Source organism: Spinacia oleracea, chromosome 5, assembly GCF_020520425.1.
Source record: "Spinacia oleracea cultivar Varoflay chromosome 5, BTI_SOV_V1, whole genome shotgun sequence".
Lineage (NCBI taxonomy): Eukaryota > Viridiplantae > Streptophyta > Magnoliopsida > Caryophyllales > Amaranthaceae > Spinacia > Spinacia oleracea.
In genome coordinates, this window is record NC_079491.1 from 29012338 (window position 1) to 29033710 (window position 21373).

At 36.3% G+C, this 21373-nt stretch overlaps 2 protein-coding genes across 3 annotated transcripts; both read left to right on the top strand.

Annotated features, from left to right (window-relative positions):
- The first annotated feature begins 1662 nt into the window (after positions 1-1662).
- LOC110804672 (putative zinc transporter At3g08650) lies at positions 1663-7662 on the top strand. Its single transcript, XM_022010278.2, has 6 exons — positions 1663-1882; positions 2167-2793; positions 5179-5463; positions 6101-6229; positions 6325-6422; positions 6586-7662. Exons 2-6 carry the CDS (start codon positions 2320-2322, stop codon positions 7394-7396), a joined length of 1797 nt encoding a protein of 598 aa, XP_021865970.1. The 5' UTR covers positions 1663-1882; positions 2167-2319; the 3' UTR covers positions 7397-7662.
- Positions 7663-8775: 1113 nt separating this feature from the next.
- LOC110804688 (uncharacterized) lies at positions 8776-20936 on the top strand. Of its 2 annotated transcripts, none has more exons than XM_022010302.2 (10): positions 8776-8993; positions 9093-9308; positions 9886-9952; positions 10372-10400; positions 10474-10682; positions 12579-12697; positions 13261-13356; positions 13435-13507; positions 14798-14951; positions 20156-20936. In XM_022010302.2, the coding sequence occupies exons 2-10, from the start codon at positions 9114-9116 to the stop codon at positions 20321-20323; spliced, it is 1110 nt and encodes a 369-aa protein (XP_021865994.1). In that variant the 5' UTR covers positions 8776-8993; positions 9093-9113; the 3' UTR covers positions 20324-20936. The 2 variants fall into 2 exon arrangements, with proteins under 2 accessions (XP_021865994.1, XP_021865993.1); XM_022010301.2 differs by having other exon boundaries at positions 9103-9308.
- Positions 20937-21373: the final 437 nt, after the last annotated feature.

The following is a 21373-nucleotide window of genomic DNA, read 5'->3' on the forward strand; positions in this document are numbered from 1 at the left end:
GACATTATCACAATAAACAACGGTGGCCTGACGTAGAGGGCAATGTAACTCTAGAAGGAGGTTACGTAACCAACACGCCTCTGCAACGACGTTGTGACGCCTCTATATTCTGCCTCTGCACTTGATCTAGAAAGAGTAGGCTGACGCTTAAAAGACCAAGAAATAAGATTGTCCCCTAAGAAACAACAATATCCTGAAGTCGAACGGCGAGTGTCGGGACACCCACCCCAATCTGCATCAGTATATGTAATCAAGCGCAAAGTAGATGTAGGATAATTGTAATCCGTGATCAATGGTGCCATGGATCAAAGATTTTATTTGAGCAAAGGAATTATTAGGGTGTCACCCTGGAGAATCAAGATGAGAAAGAACAAGAGATCGATATGCCGATAGACGAGAGTTAAGATTAAGCTAGCTAAACTCAATGGTCCCCTACTTTTTTTGAAAATCAAATGCAAATGCTATTTTTAATTATTTAATTATTATTACAATTATATAATTACAAAAATTATGCCCCTGTTAAAAGTAATCTATGAATTTTTGCCAGCTCAACTCCCTTAACTAATTGAGGGAGGGAGTTTTCTCGTTTTGGCAAGCTAAATAGCGATAGGTGCTAAAAAAATTCCGCACTAATTTCTATCCGCTTCCCCCAAAAATGAAATTACGATTTTCTTAGTTGGCACCATACAACTTTCAGGGTATGAATACCCCACATACCCCAAGGGTATGTGTATCAGCTTCCTCTACACCTCCCTGACTTTAACCTTCTCTCTTTTTCTCCTTCTCCCTCAAGGTTCCTAAATCTTAACAAAATATACTTCATAATTTAATTATTTGATAGAAAAAAAAATTCATCTAAAATTGTTGTTTATCTCTCTGTGTATGTTGCTCGTTTTCTTTGAAAATAGAGAAATATAATTATAGAAACAATTAAACAAATGGTGGCGATGGTAACTGATTAGTTGTACACGGTAAAATTAATAATAATAATTAAAAAAAAAAGTACTCACTCCATTCCAGAATACTCGCAACACTTGTCTTTTTCGGTCGTTTCTGAATACTTACAATACTTCTATATTTGATAAGGGACCACACTAGTTTATTATTTCTCCCATCTCAATGGTCCCCACATATAGTTAGCAAGTTGTGCAACAATAATAATATTTTTTTTTTAAAAAAATATACCTCAAGCACAATGTTACACCACTATAGTAAAGGACTCGCGGTCTTTGTGAAAAAGAAAAAAAAACTTGCAACGTTCCTCCTAAATTCAACTCTCCTCTTTAACTATGTGTACGGTCAACTGTTGCGACTTACGAATATTGCGAAACGGATGCAATTGCGGATCTTCTTGATGGTCTGGTGGGCCCGACCCTCCGGGCAAAAATTTCCGTAGTGTATTTTAGTTCTGACCGCTCCATAGAATATTAATATAATTGTATAAGTTACATAGTATATCATTTAATTCTTCTACTAGCTTCCCTCGTAACACTTTTCTAGATCCTCCCCTGAATTGATGGAGTACTCAACTGAAAAGCCAACCGAATCGGGTAGCTGGAGCGGTCACATCCAAGTTATCGGGTCGGTCTCCAATTTGGGAGAACTCAGTAACTCAGATAAGACATCAGTTGCTGGTTTTCTGGGTGTTTCAAAACCAACGTGCTCACTTATTTTTCTTCTTTGTCCTTTACTTTCTTTTTTCTTTTTTTTTTAATAAAAGAACTAACGAAATAAGATGTTCTTGTATCATCATTATCATCGTAGTTAAAAATTGATTAAGCTTGCTTGTCTACTTAAACTTGATTTCTTCAAATGTACGCGTAAACTCGGATTTCCATTCTCAATCCCATTCTTCCATTTCCAAGCTTCTCTTTTTTCTCAGGTAACTCTATTTTGTTATTTATTTTTAATCTCTGTTAATTCTAATTGGAACTTTTCTACTCTTTTTCCGTCCAATTTCGTATCTTTATGTGTGGTTAATTCAATTGAAGAATGGATATGTTCAATTTCTAGATCCTTGATATTTCTACTGGGATTTGAATTCATCGCGGATAATTTCCATTTTTCTTATTATTAATTTAATCAATTATTAGGGTTCTATCCAACAAAAGATAATCAATTCAAGGCACTAACTTTAATCATGAATTGTGATTCTGATGTTATTAGGTTCTTCAATTTGGATTTTCTTTGTCATATGTCCACTATGATCTTCAAGAACAGTGAATGCTAGTCAATTTATGTCCATTGTGATTTATGGGAACCCAGAAAACATGAACTTGAGATTTTGAAGCGATATCATTTGGAGGACTTGTAGGACGGATGAAGTCAATGTTGTTGAAGCAGGTCCTCTTACTCTTTTTTATTTTATTGGGCTTTGGTGGCTATGTCAAGGCTGAAGAATCCACTAAGGTGGTTGATCGTCCGAGGTTAAGAGTTGCACCATTGAAGGATTTTATAAATGATGTTACTGAAGGCACAGGTGCCAAAGATGTTTTCAGTGCTGAGACCACCTCTACCAATCCTATTGAGGGAAAACCTGCAAATACCAGAGTTTCCGTCACAACTGTTGCGTTATTTACCCTAGCTATGGCGGCTGCCAGTGGTTTTGGGGCTATTCCTTTCTTTTTTGTCGAGCTTGATCCTCGCTGGGAGGGCTTATGCGGTGGAATGGCTGCCGGTGTCATGCTGGCTGCAAGCTTTGATCTTATACAGGAAGGCCAAGAGTATGGTCATGGAAGTTGGGTTGTCATTGGGATATTGTCTGGTGGCATTTTTATTTCACTCTGTAAGAAGGTTAGATATTTCATTTTTCTTATGCCTTTAACTGTTCAAGTTGTTGTTCTTCCATTACCAATTAGAAACAGCCTCTTTTCTAGCTTAGACTAGGAGATAAATCGAGGTACATCCCGACCTCCTTAAGCCTACTGCTGATGGGATCGAGAGTGGTCATTGTTGTTTTTAATGTTGTCATTAGATTCATGACCTACATAACCTTTACTCTTCATCCTTTTGTTTGGCTTGTATCTGCATGAATAACATAGCTGCTTTTACTGTATAAGAGGAGAGGAAGAAAATAAATCTGGTTTAAATTATGGTTCTTTGTGAATTATATATCTTCTCTATCTTTCCCGGAAAACATAGAGTTTGAGAATTAGGGTTGGGTGGGATTATGGTGCTATTTATCTATCACCAGTTATTTGTTCTCGACAAAATTAATCTAGTACATATGTATTATCGGGATCAAGAAATTTATTTTTTCATTTGTGAATTTGATATAATTGGATTAAGATGTAAGGGGAGCCATGGATGTTGCTTGGAACTGATATGGCCTTAGGATTGTTAACTTTAATGAAATGATTCTTATAGTACAATACTTCCTCGGTCCTGTATTAAATGAAACGTAGTATAATTCTTCCTCGGTCCCATATTAAATGAAACGAAGTGCTTGATTGGTTGCAAGCAAACAGAGGGGGAAGTGGGAGTTCCTTGGGAAGTTGAAACTTCCATTGGATATGGGAAGTGGCTTACCCATCCTCCCCTTGGTAAGTCACATTTATCATTTAATACCTATGAAGTGTAAATGCTTAATGTCAACCAAATATGAGTATGCCATTTCCTGGGAAGTTTAACAAGGGAAGTAACATCCCAAGAAAAAACCTTCCAATAGGAATTAATTCCTATGTAAACCAAACAAGCACTTCTCCTTTGGGATGTCCCATGTTATTTGAAACATATTGTGTACCTTTTTTTGGCAAACCTTTTCTCTCTAGTTTGTCTCAAAATTCGGGACCCATGCCCACCCACTCACTTTTCTCCATAATTTAATTTCATTTTCTTTAATCTTCATGCCCTTTCTATACGTTCCATTTTTATATGGGACGGAGGGAATAACTAATTTCCACCTACTAGTATTAAATTGTTGACGTAAACCATGATATTTCCATACGATTTCAGTGTATGTCATCATAAGTTACAATGAATTAGCCTAGTGACCCTTCTTTTTTCTTATGCAAGTAGTAAGATGGTTCATAAAATTCGCTGAAGTGGTTCTAAATCCCAATTGGGGTTTGTGGTGATCCACAATTCAGTTTGATGGATCCAAGCATCCAATTTGAAATTCACTTACTGATGATTGATTTTGGTACCTTTGGAGCCTCAGAGGCATACACCTAGAAACACTGGGATAATTAGGAAAGATATTATTAACATGCTAAACTTTGGAGGTTGCCTAACAGAAGTTATTGAGTTGGATGTTGGACTTCTTGATTTCTGTTTTTCATGATGATGTTAGGAAGATGGTTTGAACATGTAAGAAGAAGATTAAGTGATGCCCCTGTTAGGAGGTTAGAAGGGTGGCAAAGTGATAGGAAGGGGTAGGGGAAGACCTAAGAAAACTTGGAGGAAGGTGATTGAGCACGATATGAGCCTTTTTGGATTGCGGAAAATATGGCGTTGGATAGGACAGAGTGGAGGGAGAGAATATACGTTGATGACGTTACTTGGCTTATACATCTTCCATTTTGACTCTCTTAGTTTACTTCTTGCGTTTTGCAATCCTTTTGTGGACGGTTTTTTTTTTTTTCCAAGGCTCACTTTTATATGCTATTTTCAAATATACTTATTGTATTTATTTTTAATTTTCACGTTTTAAACTTCACTTATTTTTACTATCCCATGTAATATTTTTTCTATAGTATATATATTTACCTCTTATTTTACTTTCATTACGTTCACTTTCCCCCTCTTCCTTGTTTATTCTTTTAACTTCTCGTTCTTGTCTTGTTTGATTGGTCATATTGACGATCTCCTATGTCGATTCATGTTAGCCGACCCCAAACCATTTTGGGACTAAGGTTTTGTTGTTGTTGTTGTCGTTGTTGTTGTGTATGATGATGTTGGAAGCAGAGAAACCTATAGAGAGAATTCACTTGTTGTTTGTTACAATAGTTAACGAAGCAAAGCCGTTTGAAAATTCACATCAACATGTGGCATGCCTACTAGGTTACTGGTGTTTGTTTCTAGTTTGTACTAAAGACGACAATTTGTACTTTATACTTACACTTACGTATGGCTTAGCATTTCGTGAATGTTCACTTTAGGGTTCAGGATGCAATATTTGGAATTATTAATGTGTTTGGTGTCTTGATGCTCTAACTACTATCAACATCTTTCATCCAGGTGCTTGATCGGTATGGTGAGGTAAGTATGCTGGACATAAAAGGTGCTGATGCAGCAAAAGTTGTTCTTGTGATCGGAATTATGACTCTACATGCTTTTGGGGAGGGTGCTGGTGTTGGCGTCTCATTTGCTGGTTCAAGAGGTTTATCTCAGGGCCTTTTAGTGACTTTAGCTATTGCTGTTCACAATATACCTGAAGGATTGGCTGTAAGTATGATGCTTGCCTCAAGGGGGGTATCTCCTCAAAATGCGATGTTATGGAGTGTGCTGACATCCTTGCCCCAGGTATCATGTTATGCTTCATCTGTAATTATATATAGTAAAAAGGAATTGGGTTTTGGTGAGAATTTGAGAGATACAGTTTGTCTGTTAAGCCCTAAGTCCCTGTCACTGTCAGTTTAGCTGTAGGGTCCTTATGCTCAGAATTATTTTTTTTTCCAATCCACATAGGTCATATAGAGCACAAAAATTAAGCAAACAACCGAGTTATCAAAAATAGAAGGTTGTGGATGATATGGAAGTTATCCAGCAAAGGTCAAAAGCGGATCTGACAACTCTATGATGTTGCCTTGTATCAAGTTCAAGCTGAAACGATTGAGTGGAATAATGCCTCTGGGGTAAATAGGTTTATGAGTACAACTTATTGTCCCTTAGATTTTGCATTTTTTACATTTTTCCACAAGTTCTATCGGCCAGATTGGTTTATAATTGAGGAGTCCATTGTGCTTCATACTTCTCCCAATGCTATCCTTTTTTTTATTAAGACCCGTTGGATCACTAAAAGGTATTTGTGTCCAGGTTGTGGATTTTGTTAACCTATTCAGATTACTAAGAGGATCAGAATATAAGTGCAATAAAGTATAACTTCTTGTAGGGATGACAACTATAAACTAATTTGTTTGTACAACTGTCTGAATTGCAGCCCATTGTGGCAGTGCCAGCATTTATATGTGCTGATGCATTTAACAAATTCTTACCTTTCTGTACGGGCTTTGCTGCTGGATGTATGATCTGGATGGTTATTGCAGAAGTTCTTCCAGATGCATTTAAGGTTTAACCTGTTTTTTTTATCTTCTAAAATTGGGTTCCTAAGTTTCTGGACATACTTTGGGAGCTGACCGTTTACTTGTCCTGTGGTGTTCACAGGAAGCTTCGTCATCTCAAGTAGCATCAGCAGCTACACTCTCTGTAGCATTCATGGAAGCATTGGGTTATGTCTTCCAAAATTTCAGTAATAACTACAAGTGAGCACTTTCAACCAAATTTATTTCTTGTCGAAAGTTTTTGAACCTTTGGTTGTATCTTTCTTGTCTGCCCCTATGGAGTATGAAGTAGTTAAATGTTTTTATTTGTTGGATTTTGCGCATTAGAATTCATAAGTTGGTTGTTTTGTGTGTATTCTTGCAGGTCAGAAGATGTTTCTGGGTTTCTCATCTCATTGCTTTTTGGCCTGGGGCCACTAGTTGGTGGTATTGTCCTTGTTGCATTTGCTGTTGCTTTTCATCTTCAACATGCACTGTTGACCGGTATAGCTTGTGGTATTGCCTTTATCCTGGGCGTATGGCGACCCTTGCAGCTACTTTTTTATTCAAAAATGGGGTTTGTTCCGCTGATATTGCTGCTTGCCTTGGGAGCTGTTGTTGTACATGTATTAACATCCAGCATTCTGGACGCGATTAAGAAAAAGAGAAACTCGGCATCCTTGTTTTCTGGTGGTGGGTGTTCATTAAGTGCCCTGACTATTCAGTCATTTTTATCATGCACAGCAATTGCATTCCATGCATTGGCAGAAGGCCTAGCGCTGGGAGTAGCAGCACCAAAAGCTTATGGACTTGGCCAGCATATAGTGTTGCCCGTGTCTCTACATGGGCTAATTCGTGGGGCTGCAGCGGCAAGCTGCATATACGGGGCTACGGACAGTTGGCACGGATCTCTTGCAGCAGCCACACTGATTGGGTTGGTGGGCCCAGTATCAGCTATTGGAGCAATAATAACTGGGATTGACTACAAAGGGCTGGACCACTTGATGATGATAGCGTGTGGGGGTTTACTCCCAATATTCGGAAGCATAGTTGGCAGAGCTGTGAAGTTGGATAGGCAGAAGTGTAGTTTTGGTATGATAATCGGTTTAGGTTTTGCTAGTGTATGTTTTATGTTCTCTAAATTGGTCTGCTTGAACACACCCTACTGCAACTCGGCCCCAGAAGCTGTTAGATGAAGTTTATCATATGGAAGGTGATTGTTGCTGCAGATAGATAGTGGAAGACCAAAGACTCTAGAATCATCATGATGAACATCAAGAGTTGAAGAGTTGTACTCCATTAAAAAGGATAACTCATCTGCGAGGTAGTGTGGGTGTAGGAGAAATTCTCCATCGGCTGTACATCTGATCTCATTCATACACTGATATTGTTCTATGATATTACTTCACTGTACAGCATAATTTACACCTCTTTTTACTGGAAATGTTTTTACTTGTAGAAACGCTTCATTTTAGTTAGTGTACAACTTCTTAAGCAGCTTTAAGACATCCGTCTCCAAATAACATGCCACATTTTAATTTAAAATTGAAATCAGGAGTCAAATATCTGTCTTTCCAAATCTTCAAATGCATCAATCAACACCTGATTAACACTTTTTTTTTTTTTGTTTGAGGGGGGGGGGGGGGGAACACCTGATTAACACTTTGCACCCCAAAAAGACACCTGACTGCCACTAAATTAACTGTATTTTTAATTAAAGAAGTAGATTTGATTAAAAACAATGGTGACTGGTTTTCAAATCGATCTGTTTATTCTAGTTTGGTGTTTATAGGCAGTTTTTACCAAACAACCGGTTGTCAGTTGCACTACTAATGCAAAATCTATGAGCATGGTGGAACCAATGTTACTTTTGTGCTTCTGTTATGAAGTGAGATGAAAATAGATAGTTTTGCAAGTAAATTACAAGCAATAACTAGTGGAAGTTTTTCTACCGGGTTTGCTCTTTTGCATTCCCCTCTATTTATAGTGCAAGTTTTACTATACTCTTAGGTACCATAGTCAAATATTGCAACACCTACATGCCTCCCCTATACATAGGTGAAAGAAATTTAAGAGAAGCATTAAATGAAGGAGTAGAATGTATTCAACTTTTGTGGGCATTCATACTTTGTTTCTCAACAGCTTCGAGTTTTTTCTTCATCCTCATCTTATAATTATATCACGTACATTTAAATTTTGACTTTTTTCAAAAACATATTGCTTCTTTTTTTTGGCGTTTGCACCCGGTTCACCCTTAGGGCTAATCCGTATTCGGGGCGAGTTCTGGGTGGTTAGATTCCAGTCCCCTCCCAATTGTTATTGCGGGGGATTGGACACGGGTGCTCCCTACCAAGTTCAGCCCCAATCACCACTGAACCAACAAGCAATTGGTAAAATCATATTGTTTTTGTCCTTAAAAGATTATTGCATTTGACTTTTCACAGCTTTCAAAACACGACTTAGAATATAAATATCTTTAATATACACTTGTACAATCATAAAAAATCGATATTTCGAAAATATATATCGAAACGAATCTTACCAGAAATCGACTATAAAAGGTTAATGAGAATTATTCTTCGAGTTTTTTTTGCAGCATGTGAATGGTCAGTGTTGCCCTTCTCCACCTTCCTTCTCTTTCCCTGAATGGCAGCCACCCTCACCAACAGTCACAACAATTTATTAATCGTTGCAGCGACTTGGAGAGGGAAAGCAGATTCGGTCTAAAGTTTGAATCTTCATCTGGGTATTATTAATCAAGGAGAAAGTTGTATCTTTTAATCGACAGAAAACGTAAAGTTTCTAATTTTATGTCTCAAATTCTTAGTTGTTAATCCCTCGCTCCATACTACGGAGTACTTAATTAGTTGATTGACAATGTTTAATTTGAAGTTGATTGCAGTTTATGAAAGAATGGAAGTGAAGGAAATATGTAGAGTTATAAGACTGATATGCTGCATTGAATTTATGAGGATGGGTGTGTTGTGGACAATTTCTCTTCTAATCTCTCACTTGCGTCAGTTACTTTGCAATTCCAACACTTTCCCTCGCCGGCGACAACCAGCACAAATCTCTGCTGCCAACCCACCTGTCTGCATTGTAACTGGTGTAATCTTTCTTCTCCTTTTGTCTGTTTTAATGCCAATTTCATTCTTCATTTGAAACATTTTCATAAGGCAAAATTGTCAAAAAGTACGTTCTTTTTGCCTTACTTTGTGAATTAGTACCTTATATTTTCAGTTTTGTCAAATAGTACCTTGAATTAAAAAGTTGTATTAAAAATGGTAACTTATAGCAACATTCCGGCCAAATTATCAATTTTCCGGCCATTGATTCAAGCTTCCCTCCAAAAAATTGTGCGTGTTGAACAAACCAAGCCAAAGATCACACGCCTCTGTTACTCTTCTTATAAGAACAACAATACCCACAAAAATTTTAGATCTACAATACCCACAAAAGTAACTGGTTTGCCAGAATGTTGATAATTTGGCCGGAAAATTGATAATTTGGCCGGAATGTTGCTATAAGGTACCATTTTTAATACAACTTTCTAATTCAAGGTACTATTTGACAAAACTGAAAATATAAGGTACTAGTTCACAAAGCGAGACATAAATAAGGTACCTTTTGACAATTTTGCCTTTTCATAATACTAAATATAAAAATGCCTGTTTTGTGCGTGCAGGCAACATCAGGGCTTGGAGCTGCAGCTGCCGAAGCTCTATCGAAAGAGGGTTTTTTCGTCATCTTGGGTATGAGATAATGAGAATGTTTGATTTCTATTGTTATGTTCAGTCAATTTAGACTAGAGTGCCTTTTTGTATGTTATTTCTATTATCCAATCATGTGTATCTTTTTGTATGTTATTTGAACAGCTGCCTTGAAACCTGTCTTAGGGATGAGATAATATCTTAGGAAATTAAGTGTTTGTTAACACATCTGTTAGGGGCTAGATGCTTAGTTTCCTTGAATCTTAGAAAATTATTTCATGTATCATCTCTAAAGTATGCTTTTATGGGCCTCACAGTTCCTGCGTGACCGAATTTAATTGTTGTGTTTAGAGTTAGATGTCTATGGCCTTGTGGGAACCGCATGTGGTTTTTGTATACTTCCTATGCATATGTTGATCACAATATGTATATTTGATGCATGATTTTCTCCATGATTGCAGTTGGAAGATCTGGCCATCTCCTGTCAAAGGTTGATTGAGTATTTTGATGATGTTTTTTCTTAAACCTTTCTCTCTTTCAATAAATATATTCTGTATGAACAGACTATGGCAGAGATCCGTGAACTAAATGAAAATGCCCAGCTTGAAGCATTTGAGGTTGACTTGTCATCCTTCTCATCCATTATGAAGCTAAAGAACTCCTTGATGCGGTGGCTATTGGATATGAATATGCATCCTTCAATTCAACTGTTGATCAACAATGCAGGAATACTAGCGACATCATACAGAGCCACTGATGATGGTTTTGATGAGTAAGCTTGTCACTTTTCCCTTATTTTATTGCAAGTCAATCTCATTTCACAATTTTCATTGGAAATATTCCTCTAATGAATTCTCTAGGAACTTTTGTAGTAAATGGAATATACAGAATTGTGATCAACCAAATATTGCAAAGCCCTGGTATTTATTACCGATCTGAATTAGACCATAACGGAATTTTGGTCTATACCGGCACCATAATATCAGATTGAGGAAGGAAGATTAGAATTAGAAATTGATAGAAAAGCACGGATATGGCCTTGGGTGAGTAGGAAACAGAAAATATTTATTTTAGTTCTATCATCATCTATGGGTTCAAATCTAAGAGAAATTCTGTCACTCCTCAAGTAATACCAAATTCATAGTTTCATACAACTGAAAGTAGTGAGGAAGGAATGTAATTTATCTATTAGTTTGTAAGAGACACATGCAAGTTCATCTTGCTGAAGCTGAAGCTACATCTTAAAATTTTAGAAGATACAATTCATCTGAAGCTTTTTAGTGTTAATACTTTGTCCTTTGAACTTTGTCATCTTCCACTCTCTTGAGTAATTTCTACATAATGAGGAACCAACTTAGGTCTTGACTCTTAACTTATATTCTATTTTTTAACCAATGGATGGAGGCACTACAAGTGCCCCTATGTCAGTTTGCTAAAAATCCTTAACTGAGAACGAAATATGAGCTAATGAGACGGAATGATCTCTTGGTTTGTAAAAGAAAGTTTGGATGTTGCATGTCTTGTGTTCCAATGCTACATCTCAAGTTCTCAATTAAGTTTGATGACTTTTATGTTGAGAGTAGAGTCATACCCTTAAGCTTTTAGTGATCAAGAGATAAAAGCATTCATCTACTGGGAGTCTTCCGAAGAAGGGAGGATAATTACGTGAAAGTGGTCAATTTTGTTCTTCAGTTCTCCCTTGATGTGACAGTAGGTACTGATACTTCAGAAAGGACTTCTGTTTTATCATAGCTCTCATCTAAACCTATATCTTTATACTATACTAAAGCACAGTTGTTTTCTCCCTCCTAAACTTCACATATTTTTATTTGATTTAATGTTTTTATAAGCTGAGTTGCAGTACAACCTCTAATAAATTCTTCTTGGAAATAATAATGATTTTAAAATATTTATTGTGGCGTAAATTACGAAATGATCATACTTTTATTATTTTTATTGCATCTAAAAGCAACTCCTTTTTTTTAATTGTTTGAATTGAAAATCAAAAGAAACAAACTAAATGCTCAAAAACATTAATGAAGTTGTGTGTTCAGGTGAGCTAACTAGTTTCTTACTATACAAATCAAATCTCGGGTTTCATATTTCCTGTGATAGACTTGGAAGAGGTGGAATGCCATATGTGTGGCATCATGAATTCTTAAGGCTATTCTGGAGCAATTTTTAAGTGGGATGTCCAGTTTCTGAAATTTTTTTGATAATCCTAAAGAGCTCCTGTTATGGATTCAAAGTAGAAAAATTTGTTGAACTGCTTTTTAATGTAATTAAATTCAAATATTAGACATTTGGTATTCCTCTTATGTGAGCTAACACTATTACAAATGCTAACTTCATATAAGAAACTAATTCTTTGGTTTTCTCCCCTATCCCCTCAACTCCAAATTTACTAAAACTCTTGTCCTTTTATCACTAGACTGAAAAATTTCTGTTCTAAATTTTCAGATCAGTTAAGTTTAGTGCTAATTAGGGCAACCCGTGATTCTTTTCTCAATGTTAAGATGAGCTCAAAGCCTCAAATAAGTTAAGATAGGTTCTAAATCTTCTAATAAGTCCAGAGAAATTAGGTGAAGAGAACACTCCTTAAGTTGTTAAAATTGCCTGTTTTCTGTTTGATTTATGCTGATATGTTTTCTTTTGTAATCTTTCCTAGGATGATGATGACAAACTACTTGGGGCCATTCTGTCTCACAAAAGTTTTACTACCGTTACTAATAGACAGTCCTGTTCCATCACGTATAGTCAATGTCTCATCGTTTACGCATCGAAATGGTAACCCCATTACTATGATTATAGTCATTTGGATATGTTCCCTCCTTCAATTAGTGGGGCTTTTTTGAATCTTCGTTTTATCTAATATAAGTTAATGATGCTTATAACGGAGAAATTCCGATATGACAGGGCATAATGATCATCAATATTTTCTTTTGAAGTTTATCTTATTACCTTTCTGTCCAAATAATTAGGAAGCTATGATCTTGTTTGTACCTGGCTCTAAGTATAGCAACTTTCACTAGAACAATGATCCAGTGCCTGTGTAGTCCTTGTGGGGATGAGATTTGTAGATCGAAAATGATTCTTAAGATTGGGCTTTCTTAATGATTTTTAACATATTAGATTGGTGTTTGAAGTAGGATTCAATATGTCTTACATTTGTTCAGTTGATAAATTTGACAGAACAATCTAGTTTTTTCTCTTTAAAGGGAGAGAGGAGTTGGTTATCTTCAAGAGCATACTCCGTAGACTTTTACGTGGCTTTGTTTAGTTTGGATTTTGATAGTTACTGAATGAGTATTTAGTGTGAACTGATTGACATTCATCATTTGTTGGTTCAGTAAATGATATGCAGGTGGATGAGGAACTTTTTTATGGGAAGTCCTATTCAGATTTCAGGAACTATCCATTTGCTCAAATATATGAATGCTCCAAATGTAAGCCATCTTTTGCTGAATATCATTTAATGGGTAAAACTTTCTATCCAGTTCAACTTATCAGGCTCTTTTTCGCAGTGTGCATATTACTTTTCTCATATGAGCTTCATCGACAACTTTGCAAAGATAAAGTGTCTCAAATGTCTGTCAAGTAAGATTCCTATATCTAGTCAAAGAAGCTTATACTCCCTCCGTTCTGTTTTTTCTTTTTGTTGATTACACTTCTACTTTATTCCTGTTTTGGCGAAGTTTTGTCTCTTAATATCAAACACAAACCCCACTAACAACACTCTCTCTTTTTTTAATTACACAACCCCCATTTGTTTCACTCTCTCTCCTACTTTTTCTTACACAAACCCCACTAACTTCATTCTCTCTCATACGCTCCAAAATGGAAGCTGCTACATGTACCTCCAGGGTACCAAATAGTAACATACCCTGGGCTCCCATTGGTTGTTGTCACATAAACAACCCCACATGGGATTAAAATTTAAATCTAAAATTCCAAATGGTATTTGAATTTGAAATTTTAGACCAATCACAGCCAAGGGTATGAAACTATTTCATAACCTGAGGGTACATGTAGCCTTTTCGCTCCAAAATTCTTGTATCTACCGTAACTGTAACCAACAAAAAAAACAGATAGCTTTTCTCTGACGTGAAAGTATGAATCCGAATTAAGGTATAATGAAAACTAAGTTGTTTGGTTGGTCGAGTTGTGTCATAGGACCTAGGAGGACGTACGAATTGTCTTTCCCTTACTCATGCCTTGCAACTCAGCAGGAAAAAAAATCAATGCATAAAATTAATTACAGGAAGAATTTTTGTAAATGTAGCTTAGCTTCCTATTCACAGGATTTGAACTTTGCATTTGCTTTTTTTTCTTAAAAGTTGGGCCCGTTTGGTATCATTTTTTGTTTTCCAGTTTTCTGTTTTTTTCAAAATTAAAAACCAAAATATGAAAACCACAAAAAGTAGTTTCAAGGTTTTTGTTGTCAGTTTTCAAAATCAACATGATTACTATAGGTATGACTATTTTTTTATTAATCTAAATCATAAAACTTCAAACCAAAAATTTGAAACTGACTGTGATACCGAACGAGCCCTTTATATGTTCCATTTGTTTATTAATTATTATGGGAATACCCTTATTTTGATCACTTTTGGTCTTTTTCCATTTTCTTATGACATCTTGAATCACATTTTCAGTTCCTCTTTCTTTTAATATGTACATCAGTTTATGAGCACCAAGTTTTACAATGGCTAAATCTTGTGTTTTTTGTTTTTCCTGCTAAAAGTTTACAGCTGTACATGTTTAAAAAGTAAAGTCGCTTACTGCTTCCTAGCCAATATCGCATCAGCTTGTCTGATGATTGACAAATGCGTTGTTCATAATACTGACCCACCACTCTGGCATGTTTCTTTCTTCCTTCTTTTGTAGTATTGCGGATCCTGGAGCAGTAAAAACCAACATCATGCGGGAAATTCCTCATTGTCTTTCCCAGCTAGCATTTTCTGTCCTAAGACTTTTGGGAATCTTGCACTATCCGGAGAAAGGGGTCAGCTCAATTCTTGATGCAGCCCTTGCTCCACCAGTAAGTTTACTTAACTTTGCTGCCACATCCTTCTGGAACTTTGTCTTCCTTTTCTTTTTATAAAATGAATTTTGTTGACAAGGACTCAAGAAAACATGTCGGAGGAGGCCTGTAAAAATTGTTTGCGCAATTGACCAGGAATTCAGGTCAACTACATTAGGTGTGCCATACGAACCTTGACAAATAGTTAAAGGGAAACTCCTGATATATCCCTGAAGCAAGTGTCTGAGGAGGATTAACTGCTTGATTCCACAGGAACACAGTTTTCCACCTTATTTTGGAGTGTTTTGCTATTTCTTTCAAGCAATGATTCCCCCGGAATTGCCAAAACGCATACTGAATGAACTTTTGGATTCTTTCCCATCACATACAATAACTTATTCAGCAATGCTCCAACATGGTACCTTTAATCTTTACCCACCTCAAAAGTCTGTATCATGTAAAACTAGTTATGTCGGAATGCAAAATCAAGAAAAATTCCTCGGTCTATTGAAAAAGAAGATTTCGATTTGGGGTGTTTTTTTTCTTTGTTTAGTTAGAAAAATTGAGGTAAAAGTGAGACAGTTGGAACTTGGAAGTGAGACAGTTTTCTCTGTTTGCAATTTATCATCAAGGAATCTTTCTCTTTGGACCGTAGACTTTATTTTAAAAGTGGGATAAGGTATTAGATTTTGGATCTTTCCAAGCTTTTTTGTTAGAAGAATCACACAGGGTCACTAACACATCCAACAAGTTTGTCAGATCCTTGTCAGTTACTAATGTTGTTTGAAAGACAATAAGGGCATTTTGATGACTTTTCAGAGTGAAGACTGGGGGACACCTTTAAACTTGGCAAAAAATAAAAAAACTGGTACAAACTTTTTGAGGATTTAAATATTGAGGCACATTCTTATGTTGGTTCATATAAGCAAAGGAGAATCATTCAGCGTTTTTCTTGTATGACTATCTTCTAGGTGTGTGGTTGGAGGATTTCTCATTGAGTCTCGTGGGGTAAAATCAAAATGATTCATTCCTTTATTTCGTCTTAGTCCTTAAATTTTTTATGGGATTACCATTATTTGCTAATTAGATGGATTGCCACATTCCCTTTCATTTATTTAATATTTGGATGGAGGCTAGCTGTCTTCTTTGCTTTGTGAATCCCCTTTTCTTATCTGAATTCATATTTTGTTTTTTTTTTTGAATCTTTTGAGGGAAGATGAGAATCAATTCCCTAACAGAAATTATAGGAAAGGTTCCTTCATGTCGGTTTCTCATCCAAGTGGACGATGCACATGCTGCTGTGTGCACTTAATTGAAGATTTGAAGTGTATGATTTTCTATTTCTCACTGGTGTGATGGTCCAAACAAATAAACACGTAGCCTAAATCCCAAACTAAGAGTCGATTACATGAACCAAGACATCATCTCATAGTCATCTGATAAACTGTTCTCTTCCGTTCCTTTCTATCTAGGGTCATATACTCTTGGAGCCCCAAAGCTTATTTTTCGCACCTTCAGCCTATGTCATCATTAGTGTCTCTTTACTTCTTTTTAGATGCTTAGTATACCAGCTGGCCGTTTTCTCTATCAGAGCTCCACCTCTCAACAAAAAATTTGCCTAAACAATGTTGTCAAGAATCTTACTCTCAGTCGCTGCTACTTTTATGTGAATTCTATCTATCTTTCCTTTTGTTACCACATATCTATCTTAACGTTCACTTCTATAGTACACCCTTGATTTGTTCTTTCTTGAACTCTCAACATTGTCATCCATGTAATTAGATCGGACCATTGTTACTTGATTCGCTAGCATGAGATTGGGTAATTCGCTACCTATTGCTAAATTGAACCAAAAATGTACCATTTCATGTTATAATTCACTTTTTCGATTTGTGGTTCGTGAGGTCATTAGGGAATTAGGTAACACTGGATCAGACCAATAATAATCCTTATAAAATTTCCCTTTCAAATCATAGAAGCACAATGTAAGTCGTGCCTTGGCGTGATGGTCAAGTGTCTACTTGCTATCCACTAGGTCACAGACTCACAGGTCCGATCCCCTGAAAATCCCTGAAAATAGTCTCTTTATGAAAATAAGTGTAAGGCGACGTACATTAGGACCTTCCCTCAACCATGCGCTAAATAGTGCGAGCCTTGTACATTGGCTTTTTTATTCATAGAAGTACACCTTCTATCACATATGCTCTCATCATGCTTCTCCATTTAACTAACTGGTCAACTGTTTTCCATTATCTTGACCAGTATTTCCATTCTTTTGTATAATAGATCCGGTATAATTGAAGCATTCACATATATCTAGCTCCTTCCCATCCAATTTTCGTCGTACTGTAGTCCTTGTTGTTAATATTGAATCTGTGGGAATATATGGATATAAACAGTTCCCTTAATTAATTATATTAGACAAGTTAGAATAATGTGAATGAGTGGAGAAGTTTTAGGAGAGGAAAAAGGGGAATGATGAAAAACTAATGTTAGATGTTTAGAAGATACTCCGGTGTTTATTTAGATAATGTAATCATTCCTTATTTAGCATTTTAGTTATTATAATTTGAAAATATTCGAATTCCCACGTATATCCCACAATTCTTCACCTCGTTCATAATTTGAAAATATTCAAATTTTGGACAAATAAATTATGGTATACGTATCCAGTTGCACCATTCTGATAATGACTACGTACCCTTCAACCGGAATCAAACCAATTGTAGTTCCATTTGTTTCTCTATGTAATGCCTAACATGGGACAATGTTTAACAATTTCAAACAATTTTGGGATTTGTTTCCTGACACAACTTTGGTAACATGTCTGTCGGATTCTCATTTATGTGTATTTTCATAAGACCGTACAAAATGATACGTGGCGTCAATAATTAATATACTAGGTACGAGCATGATGAACTTGATTCTTCGCCAAATAATCGCACTTTGGCTATCACAATTCAAATTCACACATTTTTGCTTTAACCCCAAATCATCTAGAAGACCCCACAACCACAATGCTTCCTTCACTCCTTTTGTTATGGCCATGTATTCGGCCTCTGTAGTAGATAAAACGTCACTGGTAATGGCACTGGAGCGTGTAACATTGATCTCCAAACATTATCCAGTAGTAGATCGTCGTCTATCTAGATTACCGACATAATCAAAATCAACAAAACCATTTAACTTACATGTATCTGTACCAAATCACAAACTTATGTCAACAGTACCCATTAAGTACCTTAAAACTCATTTCACAGCTTCTCAATGTGTTTACCGGATTCGCCACACTAACCTCTTGTGAAATATCTGGATGTGTAAGCACCATGGCGTACATTAAACAGCCAACCGCACTACCATATAGTACATTATCCATGTATGCCATATCTTCCGCTATAGTGGGAGATTGTTTACCATAGAGCCTAAAATGTGGAGCCAGTGGAGTCACCACTGACTTAGCACCTTTCATCATAAACCTTTCAATGACCCGCTCAATGTAGCCTTTCTGGCTCAAGAACGATTTCCGATTTGATTTTTTCTTCTTATCTTCATACCCATTATTTTCTTTGCAGTACAGTTTTTGTCTCAAACTTTTTACCAAGTTTAGTTTTTAACCTATCTATCTCCACCTTGCTCTTTGAAAAAATAAGCATGTCATCCACATACAAAAGAAGATAAATAGAATCACCTCCACTAATATTACGGATGTACATACAACAATGATTATCATTTTTGGATAACCCTTGCTTTAACATAAATGAGTCAAATCGCTTGTACCATTGGCGAGGAGATTGCTTCAATCCATAAAAGATTTCCTTAAGCAACATACTTGACTCTCTTTATCCTCAACCTTGTATCCCTCAGGTTGATACATATAGATTTCCTCATTCAAATCACCGTGTAAAAATGTTGTCTTCACATCAAGTTGTTTCAGCTTAAGATCACCATGAGCAACAAGTCTTTGTAGCACTCGAATAGAAGATTTTTTTACCACCGGTGAAAGTATCTCATTATAACCAACACCCTCTTTCTATGCAAATCCTTTGGCCACTAGTCTAGCCTTATATCTTATACCATCGGGTTGGGAAGGATCCTCCTTTCTTTTATACAGCCAATAGCAGTCTTTCCCACGGACAATTGGACTATTTGTCATGTCTTATTCATACGAAGATATTGCATCTTTTCCTCCATGGCAACCATCCAACTCTCTCTATCCTTGTCTTTAATAGCTTGTTTAAAGGTGACCGGCTCATCATCCTCCACCAAAAGTCCACATTTAACCAATTTTACCTGCATGTAATGCCTTAGAGGTTTGTCTGGCTTCTGAACTGGTCTATAATTCCTCTTTGGCCTACTGGATGCCAAAGATTCATGTTGTTGTAATACATGTATATTTTCCCGCTGGAGCTCCTCATGATCAAGCTCATTCTCATCATTTTGATTATACCGGATGCTCTATTTGACATGAATAGAATCTGGTTGGTCTCTAGATTCTATCTCCACCACTTGAGTATTTGAATTCCTTGCATCACCATCTTAGGCAGCATAGACCATTGATCTTTCATCAAAGGTCGTATCTGTTAATTATAAATTTATAATCCTTTACACTCTAAAGGCGACAACCATTAACACCTTTGGGGTATCCCAAGAATATTGCTTTCTTGGCTCTTTCATCAAGCTTATCATCCTTGACATCATAAATTCATAATAAGTTGTGCACCCGAAGAAGTCTCTTGTAATCTGCATGGTTCCCCTAGCCACAACCGAGGGTGTGTCTCCATCTAAATATGAATGTGTATGCTTCACTATAAAGCAAGTTGTAGCAACCGAATCTGCCCACCATTCTTTACCTGACCTAGAATTAAAGTGCATACACCGTGCCTTCTCAAGTAGTGTTTACGTTCCAGTCTTTTTACAAATCCATTTTGTTAAGGTGCGTTTCTAACTGTCTAATGTCTCACAATGCCTTCCCTGATCATATAACTTCTTAAAAGGTCCCTTGTGTACTATGTACAATTATATGTACCGTTATCAGACCGTACAGTTTTCAGCTTTGAACTCGTTCTGTTAGAGACCAACTTGGATATCATCGTTCCTTGACTCCTTCGGGCGGGTTTCCCCTGTGTTGACTGTTTATAGAGCTTTTACACTAGTTCCAATTTCACCTTTGTTGCTAGGAATCTAGTTTTCGCTAATCTGATGCCATGGTAATATTTCAACAGGAAACTTCAGGAATGTATTTCTTTGGTGGAAAAGGCAGGGCAATCAAGTCTTCTCCCTTGTCCTACGACACGATGCTTGCAAAGAGATTATGGGGGACATCATGTGATATTTTTCTAGAGTTGAAGCGTACTTATGAGAAATCTACATTGATATCTGCTTGTGACTAGGCCGGAATTCAAGATACCCTTTGACGTTAAAATATTCAGCAAATTTTCAGGTTGTATATTGTCATAATATTCTCCCTCAAAATGGAACCTATTCGCGTTCAATTTTTGAAGAACCAGAGGTTGAGAAGCTCTTTCTCAAGCAACCACAGCTGCAGTAGATTTGGAGCAACACACAGTTAGTAACAAATGTGCATTAGTTCTCTTGATATTTTATGTAATACAAGTAGTCTTTCCTGTTTTTAGTTTTGCAGTAACAACTTTTAGGTTGTTCAGCAACTGGTGTTCTGTAAGAACATAACTTCATTTGGGACTGACAGTCTGACGTCGACAGATGATAAAGAAAATGGTTGAGCTGACAGATTCAACTGAGATGGTTACCGTTGCCAATAATGAGTGGTTCAAATTCTAATTCTTATGAGACAATTTTGCCAATGTTGCCAATAATGAGTGGTTCAATTTGTTTCATTCTCTTGAATCCTTTCTTAAAGAATGCATTTCTTTTGACTTTTGTTATTCTTCTGTTCTTTTTATTCCCACGGATTGGAGGTGTTCCTTTTCTGAGGGGTGAAAGAACATACTTATAAGATGACCAATTAGTTACTCTATATTCTCATATACGGTTCAGTGTAATGATAATCCATTTCTACAAACTACTTAATTGTTTTGTCTTGTAGGAGTTGTGTGTTCATCACTACTATCTGAATTTAATGTAGAAAGACGTACTAATTAAGTAAAATAATGTTGCATGTCAATTATTATTTAGGACTTTGTAAACAAGCAAGCATCATCGTATTTCTTTACTTATTTTTATACATTTACGTAGACAAAGTATTTTGTATCATAAAAAAATCTATCCCTTTTTATCTTAATTAAAGCCTCGGGAAAAAAGGAAAAAAAATGTGTCATTATGTTATAACACGCCATGAAAACCAGTATTCTTATACTTATGCTTTGAAGTCGTAGGGAGGTAAACAAAAGTATTTGCACCTGACCTTTATTATTTTATTTTTTAATGTAAATCAGTTCATTAATGAAATTGAATTTAACGAA

Coding starts and splice junctions, on each gene's coding strand:
- LOC110804672 (XM_022010278.2), top strand. CDS start 2,320: ATGAAGTCAATGTTGTTGAAGCAGGTCCTCTTACTCTTTTTTATTTTA. Junction 2,794..5,178: donor TTATTTCACTCTGTAAGAAG/GTTAGATATTTC, acceptor TCTTTCATCCAG/GTGCTTGATCGGTATGGTGA. Junction 6,230..6,324: donor TTCTTCCAGATGCATTTAAG/GTTTAACCTGTT, acceptor TGGTGTTCACAG/GAAGCTTCGTCATCTCAAGT.
- LOC110804688 (XM_022010302.2), top strand. CDS start 9,114: ATGGAAGTGAAGGAAATATGTAGAGTTATAAGACTGATATGCTGCATT. Junction 10,401..10,473: donor CTGGCCATCTCCTGTCAAAG/GTTGATTGAGTA, acceptor CTGTATGAACAG/ACTATGGCAGAGATCCGTGA. Junction 10,683..12,578: donor ACTGATGATGGTTTTGATGA/GTAAGCTTGTCA, acceptor AATCTTTCCTAG/GATGATGATGACAAACTACT.